The following is a 26818-nucleotide window of genomic DNA, read 5'->3' as shown; positions in this document are numbered from 1 at the left end:
GTAAATTGTCCAGGGACGCTCTGCTGAGCACCTCTTGCCTCTACCGTTAAGTAATTTATTCATGGCCCACTGGCACGCCTTCACTGTTAAGAGACCCGGTGACATCACCAGCTTTCTCTCTCCAATTTTCGCGCTGTGCAGGATGTAGAGAGGAAATGCTACGATCGGAGGTAGAGCCGGTGATGTCACCAGCTCACTTAACACGGTGTAGGCAGAGCCAGTCATCCGAGGGGCCAGCATAAATTACTTATTGGCATAGCCGAGATGCGCTCAGTTGAATGCCTCAGGCTCTTTTGCATATTTTAAAAAGCTCTATTTCTACGAAATGCTGCCATTCTAAAAAATACAAAAATAAGATTACAGGTGGTGGGAAGGTGAGTTGTAAGCATCTACCATCAGATAATCTGATGGTAGATGTCGTTTTAAAAGTTTGTGGGCCCGACTCCACAGCCCTGGAGTCTAAGGCACACGAGCGAAGCAATAATCTCCTGTCAAAAATGGACATCTACTCAGTCTTTAATGGCCCGTTTTGCATCAGTCTGACATCCATTTCAGAGAGTCATGAGCTGCAGTCTAAAAAAAAAAGCTGTGAAGACTGTTCTGACTAGGACATAATCTACTTTTTAATGGGTTGGTCTCAAGGTCCATTAAAGAAATGATTGTGGGCACTGATCCATTAATATGTATTGCACAAAAAGGACAACACTGAGCTGTTTTTACTGTAGTGTGGATCTGCTCTAAGGCTGGTTACACAGTAGAGCTGGGGCTTTCCTTTTTCTGACCCGTTCTAGGAGCACAGCAATTCAAAAAACCATAAGCCCCGTATTATGCACTAATTCACTCCGATGTTTACAAAAAGACCCCCTTTAGTATAATTCCTTAGGTTGGGCTTTCATTAAGGTGCTATTTTTCTAGACAAAAGTGTCCTGCAAGGAGCCTTTGACGCAGATATGTAATTCTATTTCTTCCTTCTGCTTCAGGTCTCAAGCTCCCTGATTTCCAGGAGTCTATCTTTGAATACTTCAACACCTCGCCCCTGCCGCATGACCTGAGAGTGAGTAGATTTGCCACGTCCATGCTTTTAAGATGGCAGGAGATTTTATTGATGAAAAGCTTATTACACAGTTGTAGTTTTTGACCTGCATGCACTAAACATATCCGCAGCAGTTTCCACAACCATAAGGCTTTTATGCTGTGACAGATGCAGGCATCTCTGTAATTGTAGAGTAACACACAAGGTATATTTGTTTGTTGTATTAACGAAAATCTACCATCATGATAAACCAGGGACACTTACTCATAGATCCAGGTATTGTGACTGTGATATTCTTCTTATACTTGTTATCCACGGACTCCTCCCTTCTAACCTCAACTTTTAAAATTATCGTGTTGAGCTTGGGGGGCGTTTCCAGAGCTCCTCAGTGCTGTTTTTTCCCTGGTTGTTACAATAAGCATAGCCCCCCCTCTGTGCTGCTAGATTACTCAGGCAGAGGGAGGAGGCGGTGAGCAGGGGGAGTGGGAAGACTTGTTCTGCTCACTATGATGCTGCAGCACTGAGGGGCTCTAGTAACGCCTAGGAGAGCCCCTCAGGCTCATTAGCATAAATAAGAAATATAGGAAGATTACCACAGTCACTGTGCCTGGATCTATGAGGGAGTGTCCCCGGGTTTATCATGATGTATTTTAATGGTAGATTTCCTTTCACTTTTACATAACTATTTTCTATATCTGCTGTCATCCCTATATGTATGGTGCATATAGTACTCATGTGATGTCCCTCATATTTGTCCCTGGAAAGGCTCCAGTGTCTACTGCGTCTGTTTCCTCACTGCTAGCTTACTGGGAAGACGTAAGTTCAATCACCAACATGAACCCGTGTAACCTCGTCAAATTCTCAGATGACCTTTTAACCTTTAATTTACACCAAGACTTGTCACTAATTCCCAGACTTTTTTTTTTCCATTTCTTTAACAATGTAGGGAGAGGTCTCCTTCATGCGATTTTATCTCATGTAATATTTGCTTAACCTTTCATTGTGGTACCTACCAACAAAAGGTCATATGGTAGTTTTCACTTTTCTAAACCGAGTATAAGTGTTCATCACAGCTCCACACACCGGACACACATAGTCCGGCAAAGATATAAGGATTATGTGAGAGATTCACTTTCCAGCATAGTAGATTTAAGACAAGTAATAGGTGTCTGGTTCTTTGTGCCGATTACTTTATATTGCTACTCCCATATTGACAAAGTGGGTGGCCCCATTCATATTTATATGGAGCTGTACTTTTGGTGCTATTCTAAATTGGTGCTGTAGCCCCAGGAGGGTCCCTAGAGGTTAGACCACCACTCTGCCTATGAATAGATGTTATAAAAAATTATGAAAGTCCACAGCGCACTCCAAAAAAAAACACCACCTAAAGAGACTGCTGAACTAGCAGAAGTACACAATACAAATCATCTCTTCATTAGTTACATAAGAACGACACTTGAAGGGATTTTTGGGCCAATAAAGAGGACGTTTTATTTTAAAGTTCTGCCGATGCTGTCACTGCTATTTAAATTTTGCAGAGGTTTAGTGGTCTTGTGACCTGGGGTCTTTGGTGACCGTATGTGGGCGTATATACAGCTGCAAGCTTGTACGGCCTCCATTGACGGCTACTCACCATGCGGCACTGTACCGCTCCATACACTGGGAAAATATATATAATGTCCAATCCCCATGTGCATGGTCCTTATGTTGTGCAGTTCTATGTAGAGGGGAAGGGTCACCCATCCTCCTTTGAAGCGGGCTTGATGTATGCCCACCCGGCGGGCATACGTTCGTGTGAATCTAGCCTTAAAAGCGTACTAATAGGGAATTCGGATCATTATCCTGGATGGAACAGTAAGTAATGACAGATTTCTGGAAATCGCTGTGGCATATGCTGGTGAATGATTGCTTGAAGTCAGGTAAAATTCTTTATAATGGTTTATTCTTTGCAAAGATTTGTGATTCCCTGTAATTTGTCTTACAGTCCAGTTTGATCAGTGAGCAGGAAATCTCTACTCCTAAGCCGGACATCTCCCCGTCACTTCTCGCTCCTTCCAGCCAAGAGCAGCAGCCAGAGGTGAAGTTCTATTTTATGGCGGGTGCCACATGTCTCCATACACTGGCTCTCTTCTATACTGCTATCCATGCAAGTATAACACTGCTCCATTGAGAAAACCATAACATTGCTGTGCTTGTAGCCGCAGCTCTCCAGTAGCAACCAAGGAAGAACTCTTGACAATTCTTCACCAACAAAGAAATGGCAGCAATTTCTATAATAAAATCTTTTTTACGCATTTATGGAATTAACCTAATATTTTGGGGGAAATTAACCAGGATCCTACTGCTAATTCAAAGAGGAATTGGTACTGAAATGTAGTTTCATTTGTAATTCTAATTATTTTATTGAAACAAACAAAATTGTGTGCGTAGTGTCATATAAAAATATATAAACTAGTGTTTCCTAATCATAAAACATCATATTTATTCCATAGGTCTTAATAGAACAATGATTGTTGGCAATTACTATATTGTTACAAATAAGATCGCATTCTCTCCTGTACCATGGCAATAGAGAGGGGAGAGGTGATTGCCTCCATAGCCTTACCACAACTGAGAGAAGCATTAGGGAACACCAATTAAAAACCATTTATCGGCTTTTTAGGACACAATAAAAAAATATGCCATTTTACATATAGTGACACCTGTATACATCAAAATTGTGTCGTCAGGCAAAATTTTACTTGATGAATAATTTATATGCCTCACTAATTGCAGGAGGTTATAAGATCTCAACCCCGGACACCACCGGCTCCATCCACAGCATATACACCAATGTCCAGTTCTGCTCCAAAGGTATGAATGGCCCTCAAAGAAAAAAAAATAATCGCTAGCAGTTGTGTTGCATTATGGAAATTTTTATTTTTGTTTTATGATATTTTTATTACTGTTTCTTGGAGTACTGCCAAAACCACTACTTCTTTTAGAATGCAAATCTGCAGAATGTTGAAAGGCAGAGTCTCCCTTTTAATGACCTTGCTGTCCTCTGCTGTGTATCGCTAGATATTATGTGTCATTCCCAGTGCTCGCTGCTATCTGACATTAAATCAGCCGATTACACAGTTCATCTCCCATGTGCTGACACTATGTTCTTGCCCACTATCAAGGGACTGATACTGTCAATGGGGAGGTGTGTGTCTTCCTGCTCCTCTGTGTAGTCAGCACTGCCTCAGTCAGGAAGGCTATAAATGTGTCTGTCAGGGGCCTGTTCTTCCCAGTTTCCCACACTTATTATGTAACCCTGGCAGTATTAGCAGCATTTCAGTGTTACTGTTTTTTTATATCTGAAACCATAGATACAGATATTATTCAATAAAGTATTGGGGAATTGCTATATATGCATTTTACGTCTATTGCTATATAACGATATTTGAAGGAACTCTCCAGGCAAAACTGACAAGGGAGCATAACAGAAAAGGAGATCTCTGACCTCAGTACTTGCACTGGATGCAATACTTTATTAGATTTTCCTGGAGTGTTCTTTCACTCGTCTTGCCACTTTCCTGTACCTATTTAGTAAAGGGAATAACTGCTAAGTTATTACAGTACTCTAAATTTTCAAATTTGGTTATTTGAGATTGAAAATTAGCAAATATGTCACAAATAATACATTCCTTTTGATTATTTGCTAAACCTCAATTTTAACAAAAATCATGCTAAATGACCAGAATAGTCATTGGTGGAGTTCTATCTAACTTTTGTTTTTTCCTTTTTGTTGTGTTGTCCTCAGCCGAAAGCTCATCAGCTTACAATAAAGTCTTTCACAAGCCCCACACAGTGTTCCCACTGCACGTCCCTCATGGTGGGATTAGTACGACAAGGCTTCGCCTGTGAAGGTTGGTTTCTAATTGTACAAGATCAGTAGACAATTGCCAGGTGGCCAAGGAAGGGGTGTTTTCTGCTCATCCCTAACCTCTCCGTAGGCAGTTGAGTGCCAACACCCCAAATCCAGGCAGGAATAGGTGCAGACTCACAGCTCAGACACGGTGAGCGGAGACACGGGCACATTTACTTACCCGGTCACCGGAGTTCACTGAAGTGCATTGTCCGTCTATAATTCAGCGTGTGGTGATTTACTAAAATTGCGCTCCTGAAATTATGAATGTGTCGCTTCTGCGCACAGGTGTGCTGCACAATTTGTATATAAAGTACCATGCTCGGTCTGAATCAGTTGGAACGTTCGCCGACACGACCCCTAATTTTTGACGCATTGAACCACAAAAAGGGTTGCATGCGCCTCAATCTCAGCGCACACACTTAAATACCTGTGCAAGCCGTTTCAGCCGCGAAAAAGGTGCAAAGTAAGACTAATGTGCGCAGCGTGACCCTTAGTAAATGAGCTCCACGGTGCGTCACATTGCACGCGTGAATTTGAGCCCTACTCTGACCAGGACATGAAGCAGATTGATTATTAGCCTTTTTCTTTTTTCTCCATATTTAGTGTGTCCCTTTGCTTGTCACGTGTCCTGTAAGGACCTTTCCCCTCAAGTGTGTCCAATTCCAGCAGAACAATCTAAAAGACCTCTTGGCGTGGATGTGCAGCGTGGTATTGGGACTGCTTACAAAGGCTTTGTCAGAGTAAGTATTTTTCTTATGGATTCCAATTACACACCATATGTTCTGTTTTGCTGTAGATTCATTGAATATCAGACCATTCTAGTCCTATTGTGCTGCTGGTAATAAAGCCATCACCATCCAAAATCAGAACATTGCTTTAGTGAAGACCATACTCCTTAACTTGGGTGCCAATAGTCTCATTTCTCATTTTTACTTGACAGATCCCAAAGCCAACAGGTGTGAAGAAAGGCTGGCAGAGGGCATATGCCGTGGTGTGTGACTGTAAACTCTTTTTGTATGATGTACCAGAAGGGAAGTCTACTCAGCCCGGAGTGGTGGCCAGCCAAGTGGTGGACCTCAGGTATGGAAGTGTGGCAAGCTTTATATTGTGTTGTAGGTAGTATGCATAGACCAGTGCTTCCCAGCCTCTTGCTGGTTTAAGTGTCACAATTCGGGGCACAGAGGTGTAGACCTGGCCATTAAACTACAGATGACAGCATGTGTATCCTCCAGATTTTCTTAATAGCTGTGACCTGATCTTCCTCCCTCAGACTCATTCTCCTTGTTTTGTTTGTTTTAATCAGAGATGAAGAGTTTTCTGTGAGTTCAGTCCTGGCATCGGATGTGATTCATGCCACCCGCAAGGACATTCCCTGCATATTTAGGGTAGGTGTCATAGAGATCTGCTTTTAACAACATGCCTGATATGGCGTCTTGATACAGGCCTGAAGAATAGTTCGTTTTTAATGACATTAGTTCTGGTGGTGGTTGGCAGGGTGCAGCCTTGATAGTCGAAGACTGAGGTTTTACCTGTTTTAATTATCAATTTTATGTGTGTTAAAGGGTGTCGGACATGGAGCAAATAATTCCCGCTAAATAATGTATAACATCTAGGGCCTGGTGTTTAACGTGACAGGTTTTTCTAAACCTGTAAGATTATCATTTTCTTTCACCACCACAACAGAGAGCTGATTGCATCCCTGGAAAACTCCCTGGGGGCAAGGGGGGGGGGGGACTTTCACTGGCTCCCAGGTCCAGTAAAGATGCGATCTCCTTGTTCTGGAACGGCCTCACTGCCACCTGGGACTTCAATTCCTCTACAACATGTGTGACATGCCAGGGGCCACTGGGGCCATTAAATAGCCAGAGTGTGTCCTGTTGACTGAGCCAAGGCTTCTAAAACTAGAAGCCAGAGCCGAATAAGTAAAAGCTTCTGGTACCATGTTCATAGCGGAATGTCCACAATGGATGAGACTGTGAGCAAAATGGTAAAATTTAGTAGTGTAGAGTTCAACCTATGCAGATCACAGATAATTTTGTAGCCTAAATATAACTGTTCACATGTATACCTGACAGTCCTATGTCTTATTCTTTTCCTGTGCAGGTAACAGCTTCACTTCTAGGCGCGCCTTCAAAGACTACAACTTCTCTGCTCATCCTCACAGAGAGTGAGACTGAGAAGAGGAAATGGGTGGGGATCCTGGAAGGCCTGCAATCCATTTTACAGAAGAACAACCTGAGGAATAAGGTGGTCCACTGCCCACAGGAGGCATATGACAGCACCCTGCCTCTCATCAAAACCATAGTGACCGCAGCTATTGTAGGTAGGTGCTAGCAGCCTGCTCAAGTATAATGCACACCATAATACACCCAAAATTCACCAGGCTGTACAGGTTAGTAATGTTCACTAGAGTTAGCCAATTTGCAGTTAGTGTAATCATAATCACAATATGAATATTCTATATTATGGGTATCATTATGTACTATGTTAAATGATTTATATTTGACCCATGTAAGCTGTTCAATAAATGTATATACTCACTTTTGGTGATTATGCCTTTAATCTAGTCGTATAAAAAATGCAGGAAAAGAAAAAAATACTCCTGTGCTGTGATAATAAAACACTTATTACTTATCAAACTCATGGTGAAGACCATAGTGCATCTGACTCCTAAGACTTCCTACTTGCCATAGTATGATTTTGGGTTCCCAAACTCCTCTTTTACCAAGATGTTTGCAGTGATGAGGACTTTGTATGAAGCTACAATCATACATGCAGGCTGTACGGAGATACAAGAACGGCCAAGTAAGTTTCATCCTCTGTAATAACAAAGTAATTTTTTCACTATGTATTGCTTAGATCGAGATCGGATAGCAGTGGGGACAGAAGAAGGGCTGTATGTCATAGAGGTCACCAGAGATGGTAAGTGTTTATCTACATTTGCACTTATAGAAATAAACTACTGCAAGTTTATATTCCACTTACCCAAATTATTCTCTTCTTTTTTTTACTGTGGGGACAGATATCAGGTGACTTATATTCTGGAAATCTTTACACCTGGTGCTGAACATTCCTCTTTTGTCCATGTTCTGTGCAATGCATGGACATGCCAGGTTCTCCAGAGAGAAAAGAAACCCTCTGTCTTCTTGTCTTTTAGATTGGGGTCTTTCATTTATAGCGCTTATAATTTCTGCCAGACATGATGGGTCAGGCTATTCCCAATACTTTACAATTTTTATTCTGGTTGCAATTATTACATAGTAAATAATCATAGGATTTGGACATGTACAATTGTCTAAATCCATAAAGACTAAAGCTTGAAGTACAGATAATTTAATTGAGAAATGATAAATCTTTGAAAGTTAAATCTTCTATGGCTTCCCATAGGCTTTTTTATAAACTTGCAATCCCACCAGATGTGCAACATATCTGCATTCTTGGCATCTCCAACATTCATGCATTCTTGGTAGATGTGTGAAAGTCTGTGGCGTTTAGATAGCAACCACATCTGACTTTATTGTCTTTTCTAGGCGGTTAATATATTTCTAGATTTGTGTTGCTTATTGGACCATTTTTCTAGGTTAAAATGAATTGTGTTGTAGTTGGTTTCTATTAGGATTTTGTAAAAAGTAGATAATCCTGTTAATTTGGTCTTGGAGTTTAGAAGAGAGTTCATAACTGGAGTTGGTTCTTTATCGGTGGGTATTTTGGCATTGTATAAGTCATTTATTTGTTCGCACTGCAAGAATTCCGTACCTGTTATCTGGCGATTTTGTTATAGGGTTTAAGATTGTTTTGTTCCATTATGTCTTCTAAATCTTTGCAGCTGTTGGTTATCCAAGATGGGAGTCTGAAGTTTTTGATCCCTGTTTTTAGACTGCAGAGTGGGATATCCTTTGCAGATATATGTATGAGTTGTATAGTTCTGGAAACAAACTTGTAAGCATCCATTCTGTTCTCACAGTGATCGTCCGAGCTGCAGATTGCAAAAAGGTTTATCAGATTGAATTGGCTCCAAAGGAGAAGATTGTCATCCTTGTCTGCGGCCGAAATCATCATGTCCACTTGGTCCCATGGTCTTCTCTGGACGGCTCAGAAGGCAGTCTGGACATCAAACTCCCGGAGAGCAAAGGTTGTCAGTTCATTGCCACAGGAACCCTGAAGAAATCGCCTGCTACTTGTTTGTTTGTTGCCGTCAAACGTCAGATCTTTTGCTATGAGCTGCAGAGAACTAAACCATTTCATAAGAAGTTCAGTGAGATCTCTTCTCCGGGGAACGTGCAGTGGATGGCCGTGTTTAAGGACAAGCTTTGTGTTGGATATTCCTCTGGATTCTCCCTGTTGAATATCCATGGAGATGGACCACTTATTAATCTTGTCAGCCCTGTGGACCCATCGCTGTCATTCCTGTCCCAGCAGCCTGTAGACGCTATGTGTGCGGTTGACCTTGGGAACGATGAATACCTGCTTTGTTTCAGTCAGATGGGAGTGTATGTAGATTCACAGGGTCGGAGAACACGATTGCAAGAGCTGATGTGGCCAGCAACTCCCATTACCTGCAGTAAGTAGAGCTAAGGAGCATATAATACTGTAATAAATATAATCTGTTTGCAGTAAGCATCAATTTTTTGACTAGATTATCTTAATTTACCTCTTTGATCAAATAATTGACAGCTTTCACAATACACAGTTTAAAAAAAGCAGAGGCACTGCCGATCAAGGTTGGTTTATAGGACTTGCACTAAAATATGATGTGTGTAGTACCTCACTTCACAGCCTGGTTTGTACAAAAACCTATAATGTGCACGTTTCCTGCCAAATCAAATCTGTTATTGATCTCCCCCATATTTTCCCCTTTATTAATCTATAAAGCGAAGCTCCACTTAAGATTTAGTAGCCCTTTAAGGATGATCCTCAAGTTAAAGGAAAGCGGTCGTCAAAAATCAAGCATGATAAACTGGGAGCGTCGATTCATAGATCCATGCATGGTGGCTCTCACACAGTGAGAGGGGGAAGTGCTTCTGGACAGTGTAACAGCCTGTGGAGCTGCACCCCTTTTAAGCCCTTCCAGCACATTAGGATAATTATAAATGTTGATTTTAGAAGGAAGGAAACAAATATAGATCCAGGCATCAAGACAATCTTCTTATAAGTAAATGCCCCTGGTTTATCTTGATGGATTTTGATGGTAGATTTCCTTTTAAGTAATGCACGAAGAACTGATGTTTGGTGACGTGTGAATAACATCATGTAGAGATACTTAAAGCAGATAAATCATAAAGGTTGATTTCATTGTGTCATCATTTAGTACATCTTTAAGTTTAGTTTAACCCTCTGTCAAGTATTCTGGGGGGTGGGGATCATGGTTACGAGGAGGATGTCTAAGGAGATTAGGACTGACTTTTTTTTTTTTTTTTGCCATTCTAAATTCTTCATGCAAATTATTTTTATATACCTTGGATAGTGAACTAATAGGAAGTAGACCCTTCCCTTTAAACAAACTTACATTCTGTAATAAATGACCATTGTTTGTTTTGTTGTTTTTGTTTTTTTTTTGTTTTTTTGTGCCGCCTCCCCCCCAAGGTTGTAGTCCTGCCTATGTGACAGTCTATAGTGAATATGGCATTGATGTCTTTGATGTCCACTCTATGGATTGGGTTCAGACGATTGGACTGCGAAGGGTAAGTTTCACTCCCAGTGACTTCATATCACATTCATTGTATTCCCTTTCTCTACATTTATATATTTATCTCTGCATTTGTCTTTTTTCCAGATCAAGCCATTAAATGTAGAAGGTACTCTAAACCTGTTAAACTCCGAGCCACCTCGCCTTCTGTATTTGAAAAGCACGTATTCCGGTAGGTTTTTTTCCTGACCTAAATTCACGTGCACTCACTGTAGAGGCATTGTTAAGACTAGAAATAGGTTAAAACCATAAAAATGGAAATGATTACCCCACTGCTCCCCCTGTCCATTGATTTCCTGTTCACTCTCAAAAATGGGAAATAACCTTCAGTGATGTCGGTTGATATTTATTTTGTGTTCAGATATTTTTATGCTGAATTCTGGCTTTCTAGCAAGAAACACTGAACCTTGCATATGTGTCCTATGGAGGACAGAGTCAATAGCAGCAAACGGTATAAAACGTTTCCATCTAGCTCTTCCCAACAAAGTGATTGTCAGGAGACTGCCTCCACTATGTTTGGCCTAGATGGGGGATACCCCTTTAACAGAAACCTGTCAGCCTCTTGGTCACATATAAACTAATCTTATAGCTTTGTAGGTGAAGTGTTCAGTGCCCTGCATGCAGAGAAATCTTACTAGTATTTACCTCCATTCCAGAAGGTGCAGTCCTCACAGTCCCAGAAACCTCCGACAACAGTAAGAAGCAGATGGTAAGAACCAGGAGTAAACGAAGATTTGTATTTAAAGTTCCAGAAGAAGAGAGACTGCAACAACGAAGGTATCCAATATGGATTTTAATTTTTTTTATGGTCTTATAAGTAACAAATATTGTGATTTTTGCTTTAAAAAAAAAAATTCTATTTCTAGAGAAATGCTCAGAGATCCTGAATTAAGGTCAAAGATGATCTCCAATCCAACCAACTTCAACCATGTGGCACATATGGGTCCAGGAGATGGGATGCAAGTGCTGATGGATCTCCCTCTGGTAAAATGTTATTGCCAAATGCTTGCTCAAAGTATATATGTGTGTATATATTTGTATATGTGTATGTATATACATATTCCAATAACAAGGGCTGCATTCATCTACGCTGAATACTGCAGACACTGAACAAGCAAAAAGTTACTTAATCTGAATACAGCTCTGGATGTGACTGTACTACGAGACCAATATAACCCAAATGCAGCATATAATGGATACTATACAAGACCCTGCTCTTCACTGTTCTCTGCTCTTCTCTTGTTTCCTACAAACATGACAGATTGAATGTCATCCACCCTTACCGTGTTCTCGAAACTCTCTTCTCATCTCACCTCCTGAAAACTTTGAGCATGTCTATCATATGAACCCCGTCTCGGCAAACATCTATCTGCAGAGCGAGCTTAGCTCTTTGTCCTCTTTGTCCTCTTCTCCCTCTTTACCAAGGGTAGGAGTAAAGTGACGGTGGTGAAGGAAACCCTGAAATGCAACAACTAACCAGGCACTAGACTTGTTACTAAAGACCTGAAAGCAGCATGACGTATTCTTAACTAGTTCGATACCAGAACTTGCCCTAAACATTCACATGGAAAGTGGTAATTGTGCCCACAAAATAAATCTGCATCCGGAAAACCAAATTGGTTTTCTGACCTTCTCTATAAAAACATTCTCCCTCTCTTTAATGACCATTTCTACCCAGAACTGGTAGCACATAGAACAGGTCACCCCTGTTAATATACCTGTAAAGGGAACTGCTAACCAGTTTTAACAGCATTAAAATATTGGCACCCTTTTATGTTAAAACGTTTATATTTTCACCTATATAAAAAAAAATCATTAGACCATATGCAAATGAGCTGAGAAGAGTCACTTTTTGCCTAAGATGAGTCTCTTTTAGAGGCTGGAGGCCCTGAACAGGCGGGTATGAGCAGAAATTGGACGCCATTGTCTCGAAGGTGCTTATACAATGCTGTCTCATTTCCTGCTATCTATGTGCGATTTGAACATTTTAATAGATGATGTGGTAAATACTACTGTAGTATGGCAGCATATGCGTGGATCAATCAGACAGCCGAGGGTTAAAGTACCCTAGGGAGTCTGACAAATAGTAAAAAGAAAACTAAATTAAAAAAACAAATATTCAAATCGCCCCCAATTCCCTTGAGTTGATGCAAAAATCAGAAACGTGTTAGTCAACGCTGCATTCTAAAATGTCTCATCTCCCAAAATATAATAACGGTTATCCCTTGCATTTAACCCTGTAATGTAAAAAAGCACCCAAAGTCAAAAATTACGTTTTTTTTGCCATTTTTTAAACTATAATTCAATAAAGTGATCAAAAGGCCATAGAGTCCTTAAAGTGGTAGCATTGAAACATCATCAAAAGTTGCCAAAAATGACGCCACCCACAGCTCCGCACACAGAAGTATAAAAAGGTTATCGGCACCAGAAGATGGAAAAATTACTTTTTTTTGGGGGGGGGGGGGAGGGTTGTCCAGGAGGTTTTATTTTTTGCAACTGTGAAAACACTATAAAACCTAAATAAATGTTATCCCTGTGATCACACTGACCCAAAGAATAAAGTAGACCTGTGTAAAATGGTGTAAATGCATTTTTTAACCAATTTCACTTCCTATTGAAAAATGTTTTCTTGCTTCACGTCATGTAATATTAAATACAGTCACTATGAATTGCAATTTGTTAAGCAGAAAGCAAGCCATCACACAGCTCTCTACGTGGAAAAATGAAGATATTATAGATTTTTGAAGGTGCGAAAAATGGAAACACAAAAAACGAAAAAGATCCATGTCGTTAAGAGGTTAAAAACCCAGAATAGGGGTGTCTTAAGTGACTCTTATCTTCCAACCTAAAAATGTGACACTCCAACTCATTTGCATATAACTTTGAAGGAAATTTCTCTTGGTTTTAACATAGGATGGTGAGAGTTTAGTGATGTAAAAGCTGGGTAACACTGGGAGCATTAGCCAGGGCTCTATGTAGTCAAATAGCAGGATCCGTAGATATACATTGTTGCGCCGTGGATCCATATATACATCGCTGCGCCGTGGATCTGTATATACATCAGTGCCTTACATCATGCTGCTTTTAGGATAACAATTCATGAGTTTTAAGTCTTATTAATTGCTTTTTAGTAAAACTCCTTTAATTTAACAGCTGAACGAGAAGCAATTCTGCTTATTTGTGAATGAATCAGTGGGTCACAGAAAAAAGTTTACAGGCTGCAGAACACATTAACGTGATAACCTAATGTTCCACTGCTGTAGCTTTTTTTTTGAGGGGGGGGGGGGGGGAGGGGGTCTCGCATCTCTTTGGCCGTTTGCAGTCTTTTTCTTTAATGTTGGATTGAAGGATGTTTTGCTCCTTTGGAACAAAGTGGGTGTTACAGACTGATCTATAACTGAACTGTCCCTCAGCTTATCCAGAATATTACACTTCCCAGGTGAAAAGTGAAGAGCACTTATGCTTATTATCTCTTCCACAGACTGTCATGCCATCAACGCAAGAGGAAAACCCTCGGGAAAAATCCCGTCCACCCTCCACCAACCTGGCCCGGCAGCAGCAGCAGCAACAGCTTAGAAGCCGGTCCTACATCTCCTGGCCATCTTCAGGTAAGGGTTTAGAATTTGCTGACTTTTTTTCTGTATTGCACACTGTGCCATCGCTATGGTGTAGACCTCTGACCTTTTAGCAGGTATTCATTGACATCACATCCGCTAAGCCACCACTCCCAACCTAGGTGTCCACTCCATTATATAAATGGAGAAATCAATAGTGATGTAACATTGCTTATTTCTTGGAGGAACAAATCCAAACCTTGTTTTGACCAATGTTTTAAGAGGAATGTCCTTATCTGCTGTATATACCTATACCTTAAATTTGGGGTCTGTTCTTCTACAACAGCATAAGTAACTTAAATACATTTTCATCTTAGGTACTGGCGATTCATCGCGAAGTATATCAGACGCTGATCAGGACTTGGAGAGAGAGGTAAACCCTGCTGTACCTTTAAAGAATTCACCAATGCCTTGCTCTTTGCCTTTCATTTTGCTTTCACTATTGGCACTAGTTTTATACCTATATTGCAGTTGCTTGTATTACATGCTGAAATATGATTTCCACAGCATTCAGTAGAAAGTTCATACTATAAAAATGAAGAGCTGATGATGCTTTTCCCCTCAAAGTGAGGAGCAGGAAGGAAATTCACCCCAAAGATGAAATGAGAGGATTCTGTATAGGGATTGTGGAGTTAAGTGGGACTTATGCTTTTCCTTTGGTTTACAGCTCCCCATGTTGGATGACTGCCCACCGTCTAAATTCTCTCTTTATTTATTTTGCTGTATAAAAAGAAGCGTTCACTTCTGGGTCAGGGGAAAGGGATCCAAAAAATTATGAAGATGCTTCATGGATCTAGTTATGCTGAGAGTTAATGAGACTTAATGATTAGGGAATCGCTCTACAAAGAGCATCACTCTCCCTGATACATTGTGTATTGCCCCCTGTGATCTTTGATGGTCCACCTACCCCTGTGAGAACTCATTTCCAGCATTCTGCAGTGCTCTACATGTTTTTAATGCTGTCAAAATTGACTGAATGTCCAGATTTCTGGCATCCGTTTTTCATGAATACTCATAAACTGTAGTCTATTGGTGCCTAGTGATAAATGTTTCTGACCTGACGCACTCTGCTGTTGAACTTGAGCATGTGCAATGATGCATTGAAAAGTATAGCATTTACTTCAGTCGTGTGCCATCTGTTGTAAGACCATTGGGTAAAATTTCATTTTATTTTTTTCATCACCTGCCTGTCATGATTTTTCTAGTAAAAAGTGCTTCAGTGCGATTCCTTCAAATACATGTGTATTAACTTTGTTTTGTCTCAATATCTGTCGCACAGCCGGATTCCGACTCCACAAAACATTCCACTCCTTCAAACAGCTCGAACCCGAGCAGCCCGCCAAGCCCCAACTCTCCGCATAGGAACCAGCTGACTCTGGACGGCCTGGATCAGTCGGCCTGTGATGCATAGTGCTTCATGTTGGTGCTCGCTCTCAGGAGATGTGATCTTTTTAGTGTGTCAGTCCCACGCAATAGTGCCAAGATATGTTGCACGGACCTCCCCTCTCCCACCCCCTTACTCCATTCTTGTAGATACAACGTACAGAAAAAGAGGGGTTTAATATATGTGATTGAGCTTTTATATGCAAAATGAGTTCACCGTTTCTAATATCCGTTCCGCTGTATTTGTTTTACACTACGGAGACCTGATAGGATGTTTTTATTTTGTACATTTTTTTTAATATGTATAATTGTCACCCTTTTGTATGATGCTGCTAGATTATGGGACGCAACAAAGGAAATTACGAAAGCTGCTGCCACAATGAGTCAATGGTATCAGTGATGGGAGGACGGATCAGGAATCGTGTGACTTAGGAAGAGTTTTTTTGTTTTTTTTTTGCTTAGGAATGTGTAGATCACTATAAGGCTCTAGCCTATAGCACTGTATAGGACTGGGATATTCCCATAGAAGCATTGCTAATAGGAAGAGACACTAATTCTGCCAGAGGCCGTGGTCTGCAACTAGCAGTGCGACTCCTACTGCTAGCACAAGCTGCCAGGACATGCTGGTAGTAGTGGTCGCACTAGAGCTGGGTGGCCACACACTATGAAATATCTTCTCTCAGATCAGTATTTAAAGCCTAATACATTTAATGACAATGCTCCATATTCATATGGAAACAGGAAAATGTTAAGTTGTATAAATAGTTTCTTTCCTTGCTTTTACCTACATACAGCGAAGACCGCTCCTCTTCTTAGTGTGTGCACTGAGGTACGAGGCACCACGTGGCTCATGCCTCAGTGATGTTACTAAGCATATGCAAAACATGCACCATAGAACTTTACAAAGCATATGCACGGCAGTCCGGGTGTCTTCAATGGTGACTGACCTGAAAGTGCAGATTACCCTTTACCTTTAATACAGATTTAATCTACCAATAGTATTGAGTAAGTTTGGAAATTCTATATAGCACAATGACCCTCGCATCCAGGGGAATTGGGGCAGAGGAGGGGAGTCTGCCAGAATAATGTACATCACTGTACATTGCACTTTAGGAGCTGTGGAAGGGATTGGATAAGAAGACAAGTCTAAAAAGTATTCTGAGAACTACTCAACATCACATCCAGGTTTAAAGACGAAATAGTAAAATGACTGCACTGGATCCTACCTGCATTAATACCCCAGCTCCATTAGTTTCATCCAGTAAATCCAGTGATTTTACACATTGAGGATCCCACAAAGGACATAAGATTTTTTTATTTTGTAGCCAGACATGGTGGACTTTTACATATTTTTCACTGCCATTCAGACCTGCATTTTTTTTTTTGTTTTATTTGCAGGTATTCCTGATAGATGCTGCTTTATTTTTATGTTTTTAATTATAATGGAGACTGTAAGACTTTGAACCATGAAAGTTTCCCCCAGCACAGGAGCTGTACTTTAACCTTTGCTTGCATGAGGACACATGAGTATTATTGTCAAGATAAATTTCTCCCAACACTTCAATCTGTGCCGCTGAACGTCTGGCTCCCCCACCCCCCGCGTGTATATTTAATCTTCATGCTTCCATGTATAATACATTTTATAATCACAGATCATGTTCCATTAAAAGCCTGTAATTCCATTCTTTTTGTGCGTATGTGGCATATCCATGTTGTCATTACTAGCGTGCCTTCTGTGCCAATTCTATTTGACAGTCGGATTGTCATTCATTTCAGTTTTCTTGGTTCCATTGGGCTGATGATGAAGATGATGATTTTTTTTCCTCTGAAACACTGTATAGGACTTGCACTTATTTTTAAGTTTTTAAAATATAAAGTGAGGTAGTCTCCAAGGACTTCTGTTCTATGATTGGCCGCCCCTGTGCTTCAGGCTGAGGGAGGAGCAGGATCTTACTGGGGGCCACACACTACTGCTATGAAGGGGTCTGGTTTTTACTATGTGTGTTTTGGTTTTATGTAAGTTGTCTTTGTTATTATAAATTGTAAGTCTTTTTTTTTTTTTTTTTTTTTTTTTCCTTTTTACTTGTGACCTGTCAATAAATCCGCAGTGAGCAGTTCTAAACTTCATACTGGTCTGTCTTGACATATTAAAACATATTACATGGAGGCACACTTGTCCTACGTGAATGTAATTACTTTTTTTTTTTCCTTAGTAATTTGTGTTGTACATATTTAGTAGCAAAGGTTCATAAATCTGGAGAAATCACATTTGACGCCTGGAGCATTTTAATAAAAAAAAGGAAATTCACCAGTCACTGATTTTAATCAAAAACAAAAAATACAAAAAATGACCGTTTTAAGATTTAAAAAAAAATGTATTACGGTTTTCATATGTTGTCTAAAATTTAAATGTAACTTATTAATAAAAAAATGACATAGTTACATTCTGTCTTCTTGTTTCCTCATTATTTTGTAAGCCTTTCAATCTCTGCATTCAGGGGTCTTGTCTGCCACTCTGTCACAGAGACCTACAAGGGTCTCGCAGTGCTGGCCAGCAGCATGGATCGGTGTGACTTCATGCCTTAGGGCATCTAGGTTCCCTGATGGTAGATGATAACTACACTCCTCCCTGACCCTTCCCCCTTTGCAGTGATTTGATTTTCAATATTTACAAGGAAAAAAAGTTTCAAATGAAAAAAATAGCCTCAAGGGCACTGCAGAGCACCTCAACTCATCTATCTTTTAATTTACTTGCTCCTCTCATATAGCCTCCTGCCCACACTCCATATGGAGAGCCGGTGACCTCACCGGCTCTGTGCACTAGTATGTGTAGGAGGAGAGCAGTGAGTAAGTATAGTGGAAACTTTTCAATATACAAACAATAACATTTATTTTCTGAAATGAGGCTCATTTAAATAGAACCTATCATGCAAATTAACCCACCGAAAATAAATGCTTCATTAAAAACTATGATTAAAAAACATTGCCTTTATCCCTAAATTCCTTTCCATGGCTTTCATTGCCCAGCCTCCTTGTTCCTGATTGAGAGGCTGTGATATTCTGCTGTATGGAGAGCTGTTACATCATTGGGCACTTAGTTATGTGAATGGGATGATATCATCAAAGGTCCTGTTGTATCTGCAATGTCTAACCCATGTATGTATTTGATCACATGAAATCGGTGTAGCCTCCATGTAGGATGGGGAGAAGTAGAAAGTCATTGATGCTGTTGTGATTTCATGTGATCAGATGTATGCATGGTGTACAGATTTCTAATATTAGGAGGCTAAGAGACATGTGACCTGTATGTCACTAGCTTTGTTTGTGAAAATGTGGTGACAGGTTTCCTCTTAAGGAGTGTTCAATCTTCAGAGTTTGGTGTAGATTTTCTAACTCCAAATATAGTAATATTTGGCAATAAACAACATATAGCTTTGGAAAACTAAACGAACAGTCTCCAGATTAAATCAAAATGAGCTTAACCCCTTCAAGCTCCGTCACGGGCTGAGCTCTCTTCATACAGAGATGGGCTTTGCTGCATATCCCAGCAAAAGCCCATCTCTAACATCCGCGGTCGGTGCTTGCACAGATCGCTGGTGTTAACCTGTTGTTTGGGCATGGGCGCCGCCATCTTACCTGCGATCGTCGCTCCCCCGAACGTCATCGGGGGGCGCTGATCGGTTGCCATGACGGCCTCGGGTCTTCGTCTGACCAAAGGCTGAATGGCTTCTGCCTATTCATTACAATGAGCCAGTGGCTCATTGTAATGTATAGTGTGCAGACCATCTAGCGTTAATGTACCCTAGATGGTCTAAGAAATAGTGAAAAAAAAAGTTTACAAAAAAATGTAAAAAATTTATAAAATATTAAAACATAATAAACAGTAAAAATTACAAACACATTAGGTATCGCCGCGTCCCAAAATGCCCGATCTATCTAAATATAAAACCGGTTATGGCCGTCTGTGACCTCCGAGACGGGAAATGGCGCCCAAATGTCCTAAACGCCACTTTTACACCTTTTTACATGGCATAAAAAAATGTAATGCAAAGTGATCAAAATGTTGCACGGTCCTCAACATGGTAGTAATGAAAACGTCTGCTCATTTCGCAAAAAAGTATGAAAAAGTTATTAGCGTCAGAAGATGGCAAAAATTTTCTTTTCTTTTTTGTACACATTCGTTTAATTTTTGAAAATGTATTAAAACCCAATAAAACCCGGATAAATTTGGTATCACCAAAGAATAAAGTAGAGGTGTTATTTGGAGCACAGAGTGAAAGTCGTAAAAACTGAGCCCACAAGAACCTGACGCACACACGTTTTTTTTTACATTTTTCCACATTTGGAATTTTTTTCCCGCTTCCCTCTACATGTCAGGGAATAATAAATAACATCATTGGAAAGTAAAATTTGTTACGCACAAAATTACACAGCTCTGTACACAGAAAAATGAAAACGTTATGGATTTTTGAAGATGGAGAGCGAGAAATGAGCGAAAATACCCTGCGTCCTTAACCCCTTCACGCTCCGTGACGGATATATCCGCCACGGAGCTATGAAGGGTGTATGAAGAAGGCTCACGGGCTGAGCCTTCTTCATACAGAGATGGGCTTTGCTGCATATCGCAGCAAAGACCCATCGCTATCACCTGCGGTCGGTGCTTGCACCAATCGCGGGTGTTAACCTTTTCTTTGCCGCCGGCAAAGTCGCCGGCGGCACTTTAAATTTGGCGGCGCATGGGCGCCGCCATCTTACCTCCAATCGCCGCTCCCCCGAACCGTCATCGGGGGGCGGCGATCGGTTGCCATGGTAACATCGGGTCTTCGTTTGACCCGAGGATACATGGCTTCTGCATATTCATTACAATGAGCCTGTGGCTCATTGTAATGTATAGTGAGCAGAAATGCCATATACTGCAATACAGTAGTATTGCAGTATATGGCAGGAGCAATCAGACCATCTAGGGTTAATGTACCCTAGATGGTCTTAGAAATAGTGGGAAAAAAAAGAAAAAAAAAAGTTTAAAAAATGTAAAAAAATAATAAAATATTAAAAGTTCAAATCACCCCCCTTTCCCTAGAACTGATATAAAATATAATAAATAGTAAAAATCACAGACACATTAGGTATCGCCGCGTCCCAAAATGCCCGATCTATCAAAATATAAAAACGGTTATTGACGGCGGTGACCTCCGGAACGGCAAATGGCGCCCAAATGTCCAAAACGCGACTTTTACACCTTTTTAGATGACATAAAAAATTTAATAAAAAATGATCCAAATGTCGCACAGTCCTCAAATTGGTAGCAATGAGAACGTCGGCTCATTTCGCAAAAAATGACACTTCACACAGCTCCATGCGCCAAAGTATGAAAAAGTTATTAGCGTCAGAAGATGGCAAAAAAATTTTTTTCTTTTTTGTACACATTCGTTTAATTTTTGAAAATGTATTAAAACGCAATAAAACCTATATAAATTTGGTATCACCGCGATCGCACCGAACCAAAGAATAAAGTAGGCGTGTTATTTGGAGCGAAGAGTGAAAGTCGTAAAAACTGAGCCCACAAGAACATGACGCACATGCAGTTTTTTTCAATTTTTCCACATTTGGAATTTTTTTGCGGCTTCCCACTACATGGCATGGAATAATAAATAACATAATGGGAAAGTAAAATTTGTTACGCACAAAATAAGCCCTCACACAGCTCTGTACACAGAAAAATGAAAAAGTTATGGATTTTTGAAGATGGAGAGCGAGAAATTAGCAAAAATACCCTGCGTCCTTAAGGGGTTAAGGGGTTAATATTGGCACAGACTTTCTGCCACCTGAATGAGCTCTTATGGGACTTTGGGTTGAGGCAGAGTTGCTTCTTGATGCAAAGGAAGTGAATTAAGATGTGAACAGTATTATTGTGGAAGTCATTCAATGGTCTTGTACTGCGCTCAGTGTCTCCCATGTTTTCTGCTATTGGATGGCCAGCACGACATCTAATGATCATCCCGTAATAAGTTATACCATTAGAAAGAGGAGGAACATCTTAATGTGACAATTTATTAAAAGAGCTTCTGCTGGGCACAGCACACAGTATGACATGAAATATAATCATCTCTATTAGGTATTAATGTAGCAATATAAATGGTGCCATAATAAAAATGTACAACGCCTTTTATTAACTTAAGGTTCTGATATGATCACTTGCACTGAGAACCAATCAGAGAAACCTTGTATGGATCTATATTACCGGCAGCAGCTGGTTCTTGTGATGGTTCACACTGCCTGACATGGCCACATATCGCAAGAATCGGTCAGTAGTGATCAGATTTATTGCTTAGAAGTGAAATATGGAAATGCAGTTCACTTTATATTAAAGGGGATTTTTACTGTACACAGTATCCACAATCCACAGTTTTACTTTTAAGCCTTAGTTGATAATGTAAAATACCTTATACATCAAAGTTGGAATCAAATACAGGGTTGGACAATTGAAATCCACTTTCCGGCTGTGTGATTTGCTTCCAGTCGCTTTCTCCTGAATCTGCAGCCTACACAGAATAGAAAAACTGAACTTCAGTCCATGTTCCACAAGCATTGTAAGGTATTTAAAGAGAGGTTATCAAGCTAAAACTTAAAGAGAACCCGTCAGGCAAAATAACCCCCTAAACTAAATATATTTTCATAAACTGCCATTAGAGAGCATTGCCTCTATCCCTTCATTGTCCCTCTACATGCCTGTAAACCTAAGCAATGAGGTCCTAAAGCTGTATGCAAATGACCTGTGAAATGTCCTATGAGTCATTAGCATATTCAAGCTATCAGGCTTATTCATGAGTGGGAGCCACACCCCCAGTGCTTGACTGACAGCCTGTATAATGATGTGAGGCTGTATAATGATGTGCTTCCTGGTGCTGGCGCCCCCTGCAGCTTGTGTGTGTATAGGAGAGATACAACAGCTCCAGGCAGCCATGTTATAGCAGAACATGTCAGGTACTTGTGTAGCTGATGTCTGTGTCTCGCACATATGTATGGGAGGATGCAGCATGTCAGCAGATACAGCACACACACTAGCAATGCTTTACTATACACTACACACAGACATGAGCAGGGGGAGGAGAGGGGAGGGGTAACAGGGGTGACATCACTGCCTGTGACCATGTTACCAGCCTCATTTACATAATAAAGAAAAGATGATTTTACAATGAATAATGTATGAAATGACTAGATAAAGGCTGGGATGGGATCCTTGTGAGCTGCTCCAACAAGTAGAGGTGACAGGACAAGTGACACAGACCTGATGACAGGTGTCCTTTAATTAACCCCTTCAGGGCGCTTTTGGCCTCCAGGACACAGACCCATTTTTCATCCATGTGTCACAGTAAGTGGTTATAACTTTGGAACGCCTTAACATATTCAGGGGATTTAGAGTTTTCTGAAAGATTCTCCATTTTCAAAATTCTCTACTTTTCAAGCAGATAGTCAAACTACTAAAATTAATTCATAACTCCCATTTCCCAAATGTCTGCTTTACATCGGCATGGCTTCTTAAATGACATCCATCATCAGGATGAAGGACTGTATGCTAATGAGCCTGAGAAGCTCCAGGCTCCACTAACACCTATAGTGCCTGGTGTCCCAGGCATACAGTCCTTCATCCTGGTGGTAGATCCCCTTTAAAGAGGTATAAATCAAAATGGAGGAAGAGGGGAAATGAATAAGGAGTCAAATGCAATTATATAAAGAAAGTACAAAAAGTTTATTAATTACAATATTGTTGGTTAAAACCATATATAGAGTATTAAAAGGAAAACTGGGTACAGGAGACAGAAAATCATAAAATCATATAGACCAGGCACCATGGAATACAGAAAAAATGCATACTGCTGAGTGCATTAGCATATGAAAAACATGATCAGTACAGAGCATAATAGCAATGAATATGCCTAAAGACTCAGCAGTAATAAGATGGAAACAACATATGCAACATCAGATGACTAAGCTAGTCATTAATTCTTAACCTATTAGCATTGTTGAAAAGTACCAACACTGTATCCATAGTTACCTGGTCACTAGGAATGCCCCCTTTAAAGAGGACCTGTCACCCTTAAAAACGGAACTAGTGCTAAAACAAATGCAGCAATGTTACACTGCTAGTGTTATCGGAAACCTCAGATAACGCTAACAAACACTGCTGCGCTGTACACTAGAAGCGAAACGTATTCATGAAGAGGCGCTGCCTCTTCCCCGGACTGCCCCGCCCACTCCATAGGCCAGCAGTGACTGAAGCGGTTGTCATTGCCCGTAATCCCACCAGGATTACTATAGTAAGAAGTTCCTAGTGCCGTTTTTGAGGGTGACAGGTCCTTTTAAAGCTTCCACTTATTTTTCTAGAATGTTCTAGAATTTGGGGCCAATTTTTAAATTTTTTGTAAAATTGGCAAAACCTATATTTAGAGGCACCTGCTCAACTTTCAAGTGGCTGAGCTGTCTAAATAATAGTAAAACTCCATAAATTTCCCATCATGGAATCTACCCCCCAACACCTCCTCACACCTCCCCCCCCCCCCCACAATGTATGAAAAACCACTTTTAAGAAGTTTGTGAACCCTTTAGTTTTTTTTTTTTTTAATAAGGGTTAAAACAAACTGGAGGTGTGGCAATACATTTATTTTGGCCCAAAAATGACTTTCACAATGGATTAAATGACTGAAAACTTCAACAAAGATACCCAATTTGTCTTGAATTTGCTGATGGCATAGAATGGAAGGAGCGCCATTCAGTGCAGATTTGCATTGTCACATTGTGCAGGCTATAATTTTTTTATGGGGGCTTATTTTTTTCCACAAAAAATGCAAATTTCAAGTACATTTGGGACATCTATCACTAATTAAGATTTTATTAACTTTCTTGGTGGAAGAAATGAAGATCAAGATTTGATTTTGGTTTTTTGCAGTTCACCATACCATAAAAATAATGTTATTTTTATTCTATGACTCACTGCGATCCTGAAAATTCCTCTTTTATATAGCTTTTTATTTTTTCCCAATTTTACTGAATAAGAACTAATTTGGAGAAAATAACTTTTTTTATTTTTGAGCTGACAAAGCTGGTTAAGGGTCTTATTTTGGGGCGTGTAACATTTTTGGATCACTCTTTAGAGCATTTTTTAAAGGTATTTTTGTTCACCGTGCAAGTCCAATAATGATGGTCTTATTATGCAGATTGTTATGGGGGGGGGTTGTGTATTTGTATTTTATGTTTTATCATGTCATTTATGAGACTTTAACTTTATTTTATTTTTTTATTAAATTTTTTTTAATGTTTTCGAAATTTTTTAAAGCCTGTTTTACTTTTTATACAAATTTGGACTTTAGCGAGCAATACTCTGATTTTTATTGAGAGTACCAAGTAGAAAGTGATGTGTTTGGCAGTATCAAGCGTTTACAGTAAGTCCTCCTGCATGCAATCGTTTTCACCTCGGGTGTTATGGACGCTTTTGTTGTGGCTTTTGCAGCTCCATGTATTGCTTTAGGGCTGTTGAGGATTTGTGTCTGAGCCTGAGGAAAAAATCAGAGCATGTGCTATTCTAATCTGTGTTTGAGGCTCACACAGTCCCAAAGAAGTCAATGGGGCTTTGAAAAAAACAGATTGCACCTGGTTGTACTAGGCTTTATGGACGGTTTTGTGGTTGGTTGCTGGGCTACAATCCCATGACTTTAATGGGCTGGCCTAGCTCAGTCACTGGCTTCGTGGAAAACGCAGATTACACATGACCCACTACAGCCATGACAGCCGTAGATTGTGGACATAGAAACGAAAATCATGTGCAGGTTGCCTAACCCACATCTCTTCCTTGACTTTCCCAGGGAGGAACCAAATCCTGATTTTCTGCCAAGGAAAGCTCTACCATGTACATTGTGACCTGCACCCTTTAGAGCCAACTGTTACGTATAGATATTAGTGCTCTATGTGAGGGGGATAAGGTGTCACCACGGTGAATACCTAAGTCACCGATTCATTTGCTGCCCTTGCTCTTTTTTTCTGAGCCATAGGGTTTAAGTGGGAGGTCGTGAGGGAGTGAAAAGCTCAGAGTGGCCATGGACAACCAGCGGTAAAAGTCTCAGGCAGCACAGTGAGGTCCAGACAGCTGGGGTGATGTGTGTGTTGGTTGCTGAGACCTTGGGGGACTAGAATCTGAATGAGGAAGTCAGAAGAGTGGAGAAAGAAGAGGTGGTTCTTCATCTTCATTATTGATAAAATTGTGGATGAGGATAGAAAAAAATTGGCTAGAGAATAAGTGTAAGCCATCCTCTCCCACCTTGGTCTAGGTATCTAAGTAAGATTGAACGTGCATCCCTTTGACCAGCCCTGAGTGATATCACAAATGCTGAGGGCCTGTAACTCCTGTGGGAGAGGTAGAGTCCTTAGATAGGAAGACTGGTGGTGAAAAAAATTGTTATATCTGATACTGAGGTAAAGATGGAGTCATGGACATTTCTGTATCAAGGCCCTGCTTTTTATTTGTTTTTTTGCGTTTCTGTTTTTAACTCTTCAGCAAGCCTTATCTTGTTGATTTTTCCATTTACAAAGCTATTTAAGGATTGTTATCTGCAAGACAAATTGTACTTTCTAGTGGCACCATTGAATATTCGGTACCATGTACTGGGAAGCTGGAAAACAATTCCAAATGTGGTGGAATTAGCAAAAAAAAAAAACACACACAGACCAAATTCTGATTGGCATTTTTTACGGGTTTAATGTGCAGTCAAGATGACCCCTCTCCATTATTCTTTGGGTCAGTACATTCATAGATGTGTCAAATTATATAGTTTAATTGTATCGTAATATCTTTAAAAAAAACCTTGCAAAAATGTTTTAAAATGCCTTGTGTCACCATATTCATAACTTTTTTTTTTATACAGTGTGCAAAACTGTGTAAGGTGCCATTGTTTCATTTCTACCATTTTAACAACCATACAACCTTTTGAAACACTGTTGATGTCACGGGGGCGCCCATATGCAGCACCCTTAGGTGCTGTAGTTGGTTTTGACCATGGCAACTAACAGGTTAACTGCTGCAATCTAAGCCATCACTGACCGCAGCAGTTTCTGGTCATTAAAGGGTTAAAACTGGTGTTTTATTTTTGCAAGAGACCAGGTTGCCAGAGATAAAAGGCACAGGCTGCCTAATGGTCCCTAGTGGCCAAGTTGCA

The 26818-nt window shown here is 40.3% G+C and overlaps 2 protein-coding genes across 6 annotated transcripts in view; one reads left to right on the top strand and one right to left on the bottom strand.

Annotated features, from left to right (window-relative positions):
• Positions 1-18055, top strand: part of CDC42BPB (CDC42 binding protein kinase beta) — a 58869-nt gene extending 40814 nt beyond the window's left edge. For 2 of the 4 annotated variants that reach the window (XM_072116229.1, XM_072116232.1), the window contains 18 exons: positions 981-1054; positions 1799-1849; positions 3018-3110; positions 3809-3886; positions 4821-4926; positions 5532-5668; positions 5869-6008; positions 6232-6313; positions 7032-7251; positions 7788-7850; positions 8893-9489; positions 10512-10609; positions 10702-10786; positions 11271-11391; positions 11481-11598; positions 14096-14222; positions 14546-14601; positions 15508-18055. In XM_072116229.1, coding sequence (XP_071972330.1) covers positions 981-1054; positions 1799-1849; positions 3018-3110; positions 3809-3886; positions 4821-4926; positions 5532-5668; positions 5869-6008; positions 6232-6313; positions 7032-7251; positions 7788-7850; positions 8893-9489; positions 10512-10609; positions 10702-10786; positions 11271-11391; positions 11481-11598; positions 14096-14222; positions 14546-14601; positions 15508-15639 — 2378 coding nt within the window. In that variant the 3' untranslated portion in view covers positions 15640-18055. The remainder of the gene's footprint in view (positions 1-980; positions 1055-1798; positions 1850-3017; positions 3111-3808; positions 3887-4820; positions 4927-5531; positions 5669-5868; positions 6009-6231; positions 6314-7031; positions 7252-7787; positions 7851-8892; positions 9490-10511; positions 10610-10701; positions 10787-11270; positions 11392-11480; positions 11599-14095; positions 14223-14545; positions 14602-15507) is intronic. The other 2 variants (XM_072116233.1, XM_072116231.1) reach the window with 1 other exon arrangement.
• A 3587-nt stretch (positions 18056-21642) lies between these two features.
• The window catches only part of AMN (amnion associated transmembrane protein), a 71038-nt gene continuing 65862 nt past the window's right edge, over positions 21643-26818 (bottom strand). For both annotated transcript variants that reach the window (XM_072116227.1, XM_072116228.1), the window contains exon 12: positions 21643-22153. In XM_072116227.1, the coding sequence (XP_071972328.1) occupies positions 22055-22153 (99 nt within the window). In that variant the 3' untranslated portion in view covers positions 21643-22054. The remainder of the gene's footprint in view (positions 22154-26818) is intronic.

Source organism: Engystomops pustulosus, chromosome 7 (assembly GCF_040894005.1).
Source record: "Engystomops pustulosus chromosome 7, aEngPut4.maternal, whole genome shotgun sequence".
In the NCBI taxonomy this organism is placed as follows: Eukaryota; Metazoa; Chordata; class Amphibia; order Anura; family Leptodactylidae; genus Engystomops; species Engystomops pustulosus.
This window is presented reverse-complemented; position numbering and strand designations above follow the sequence as displayed.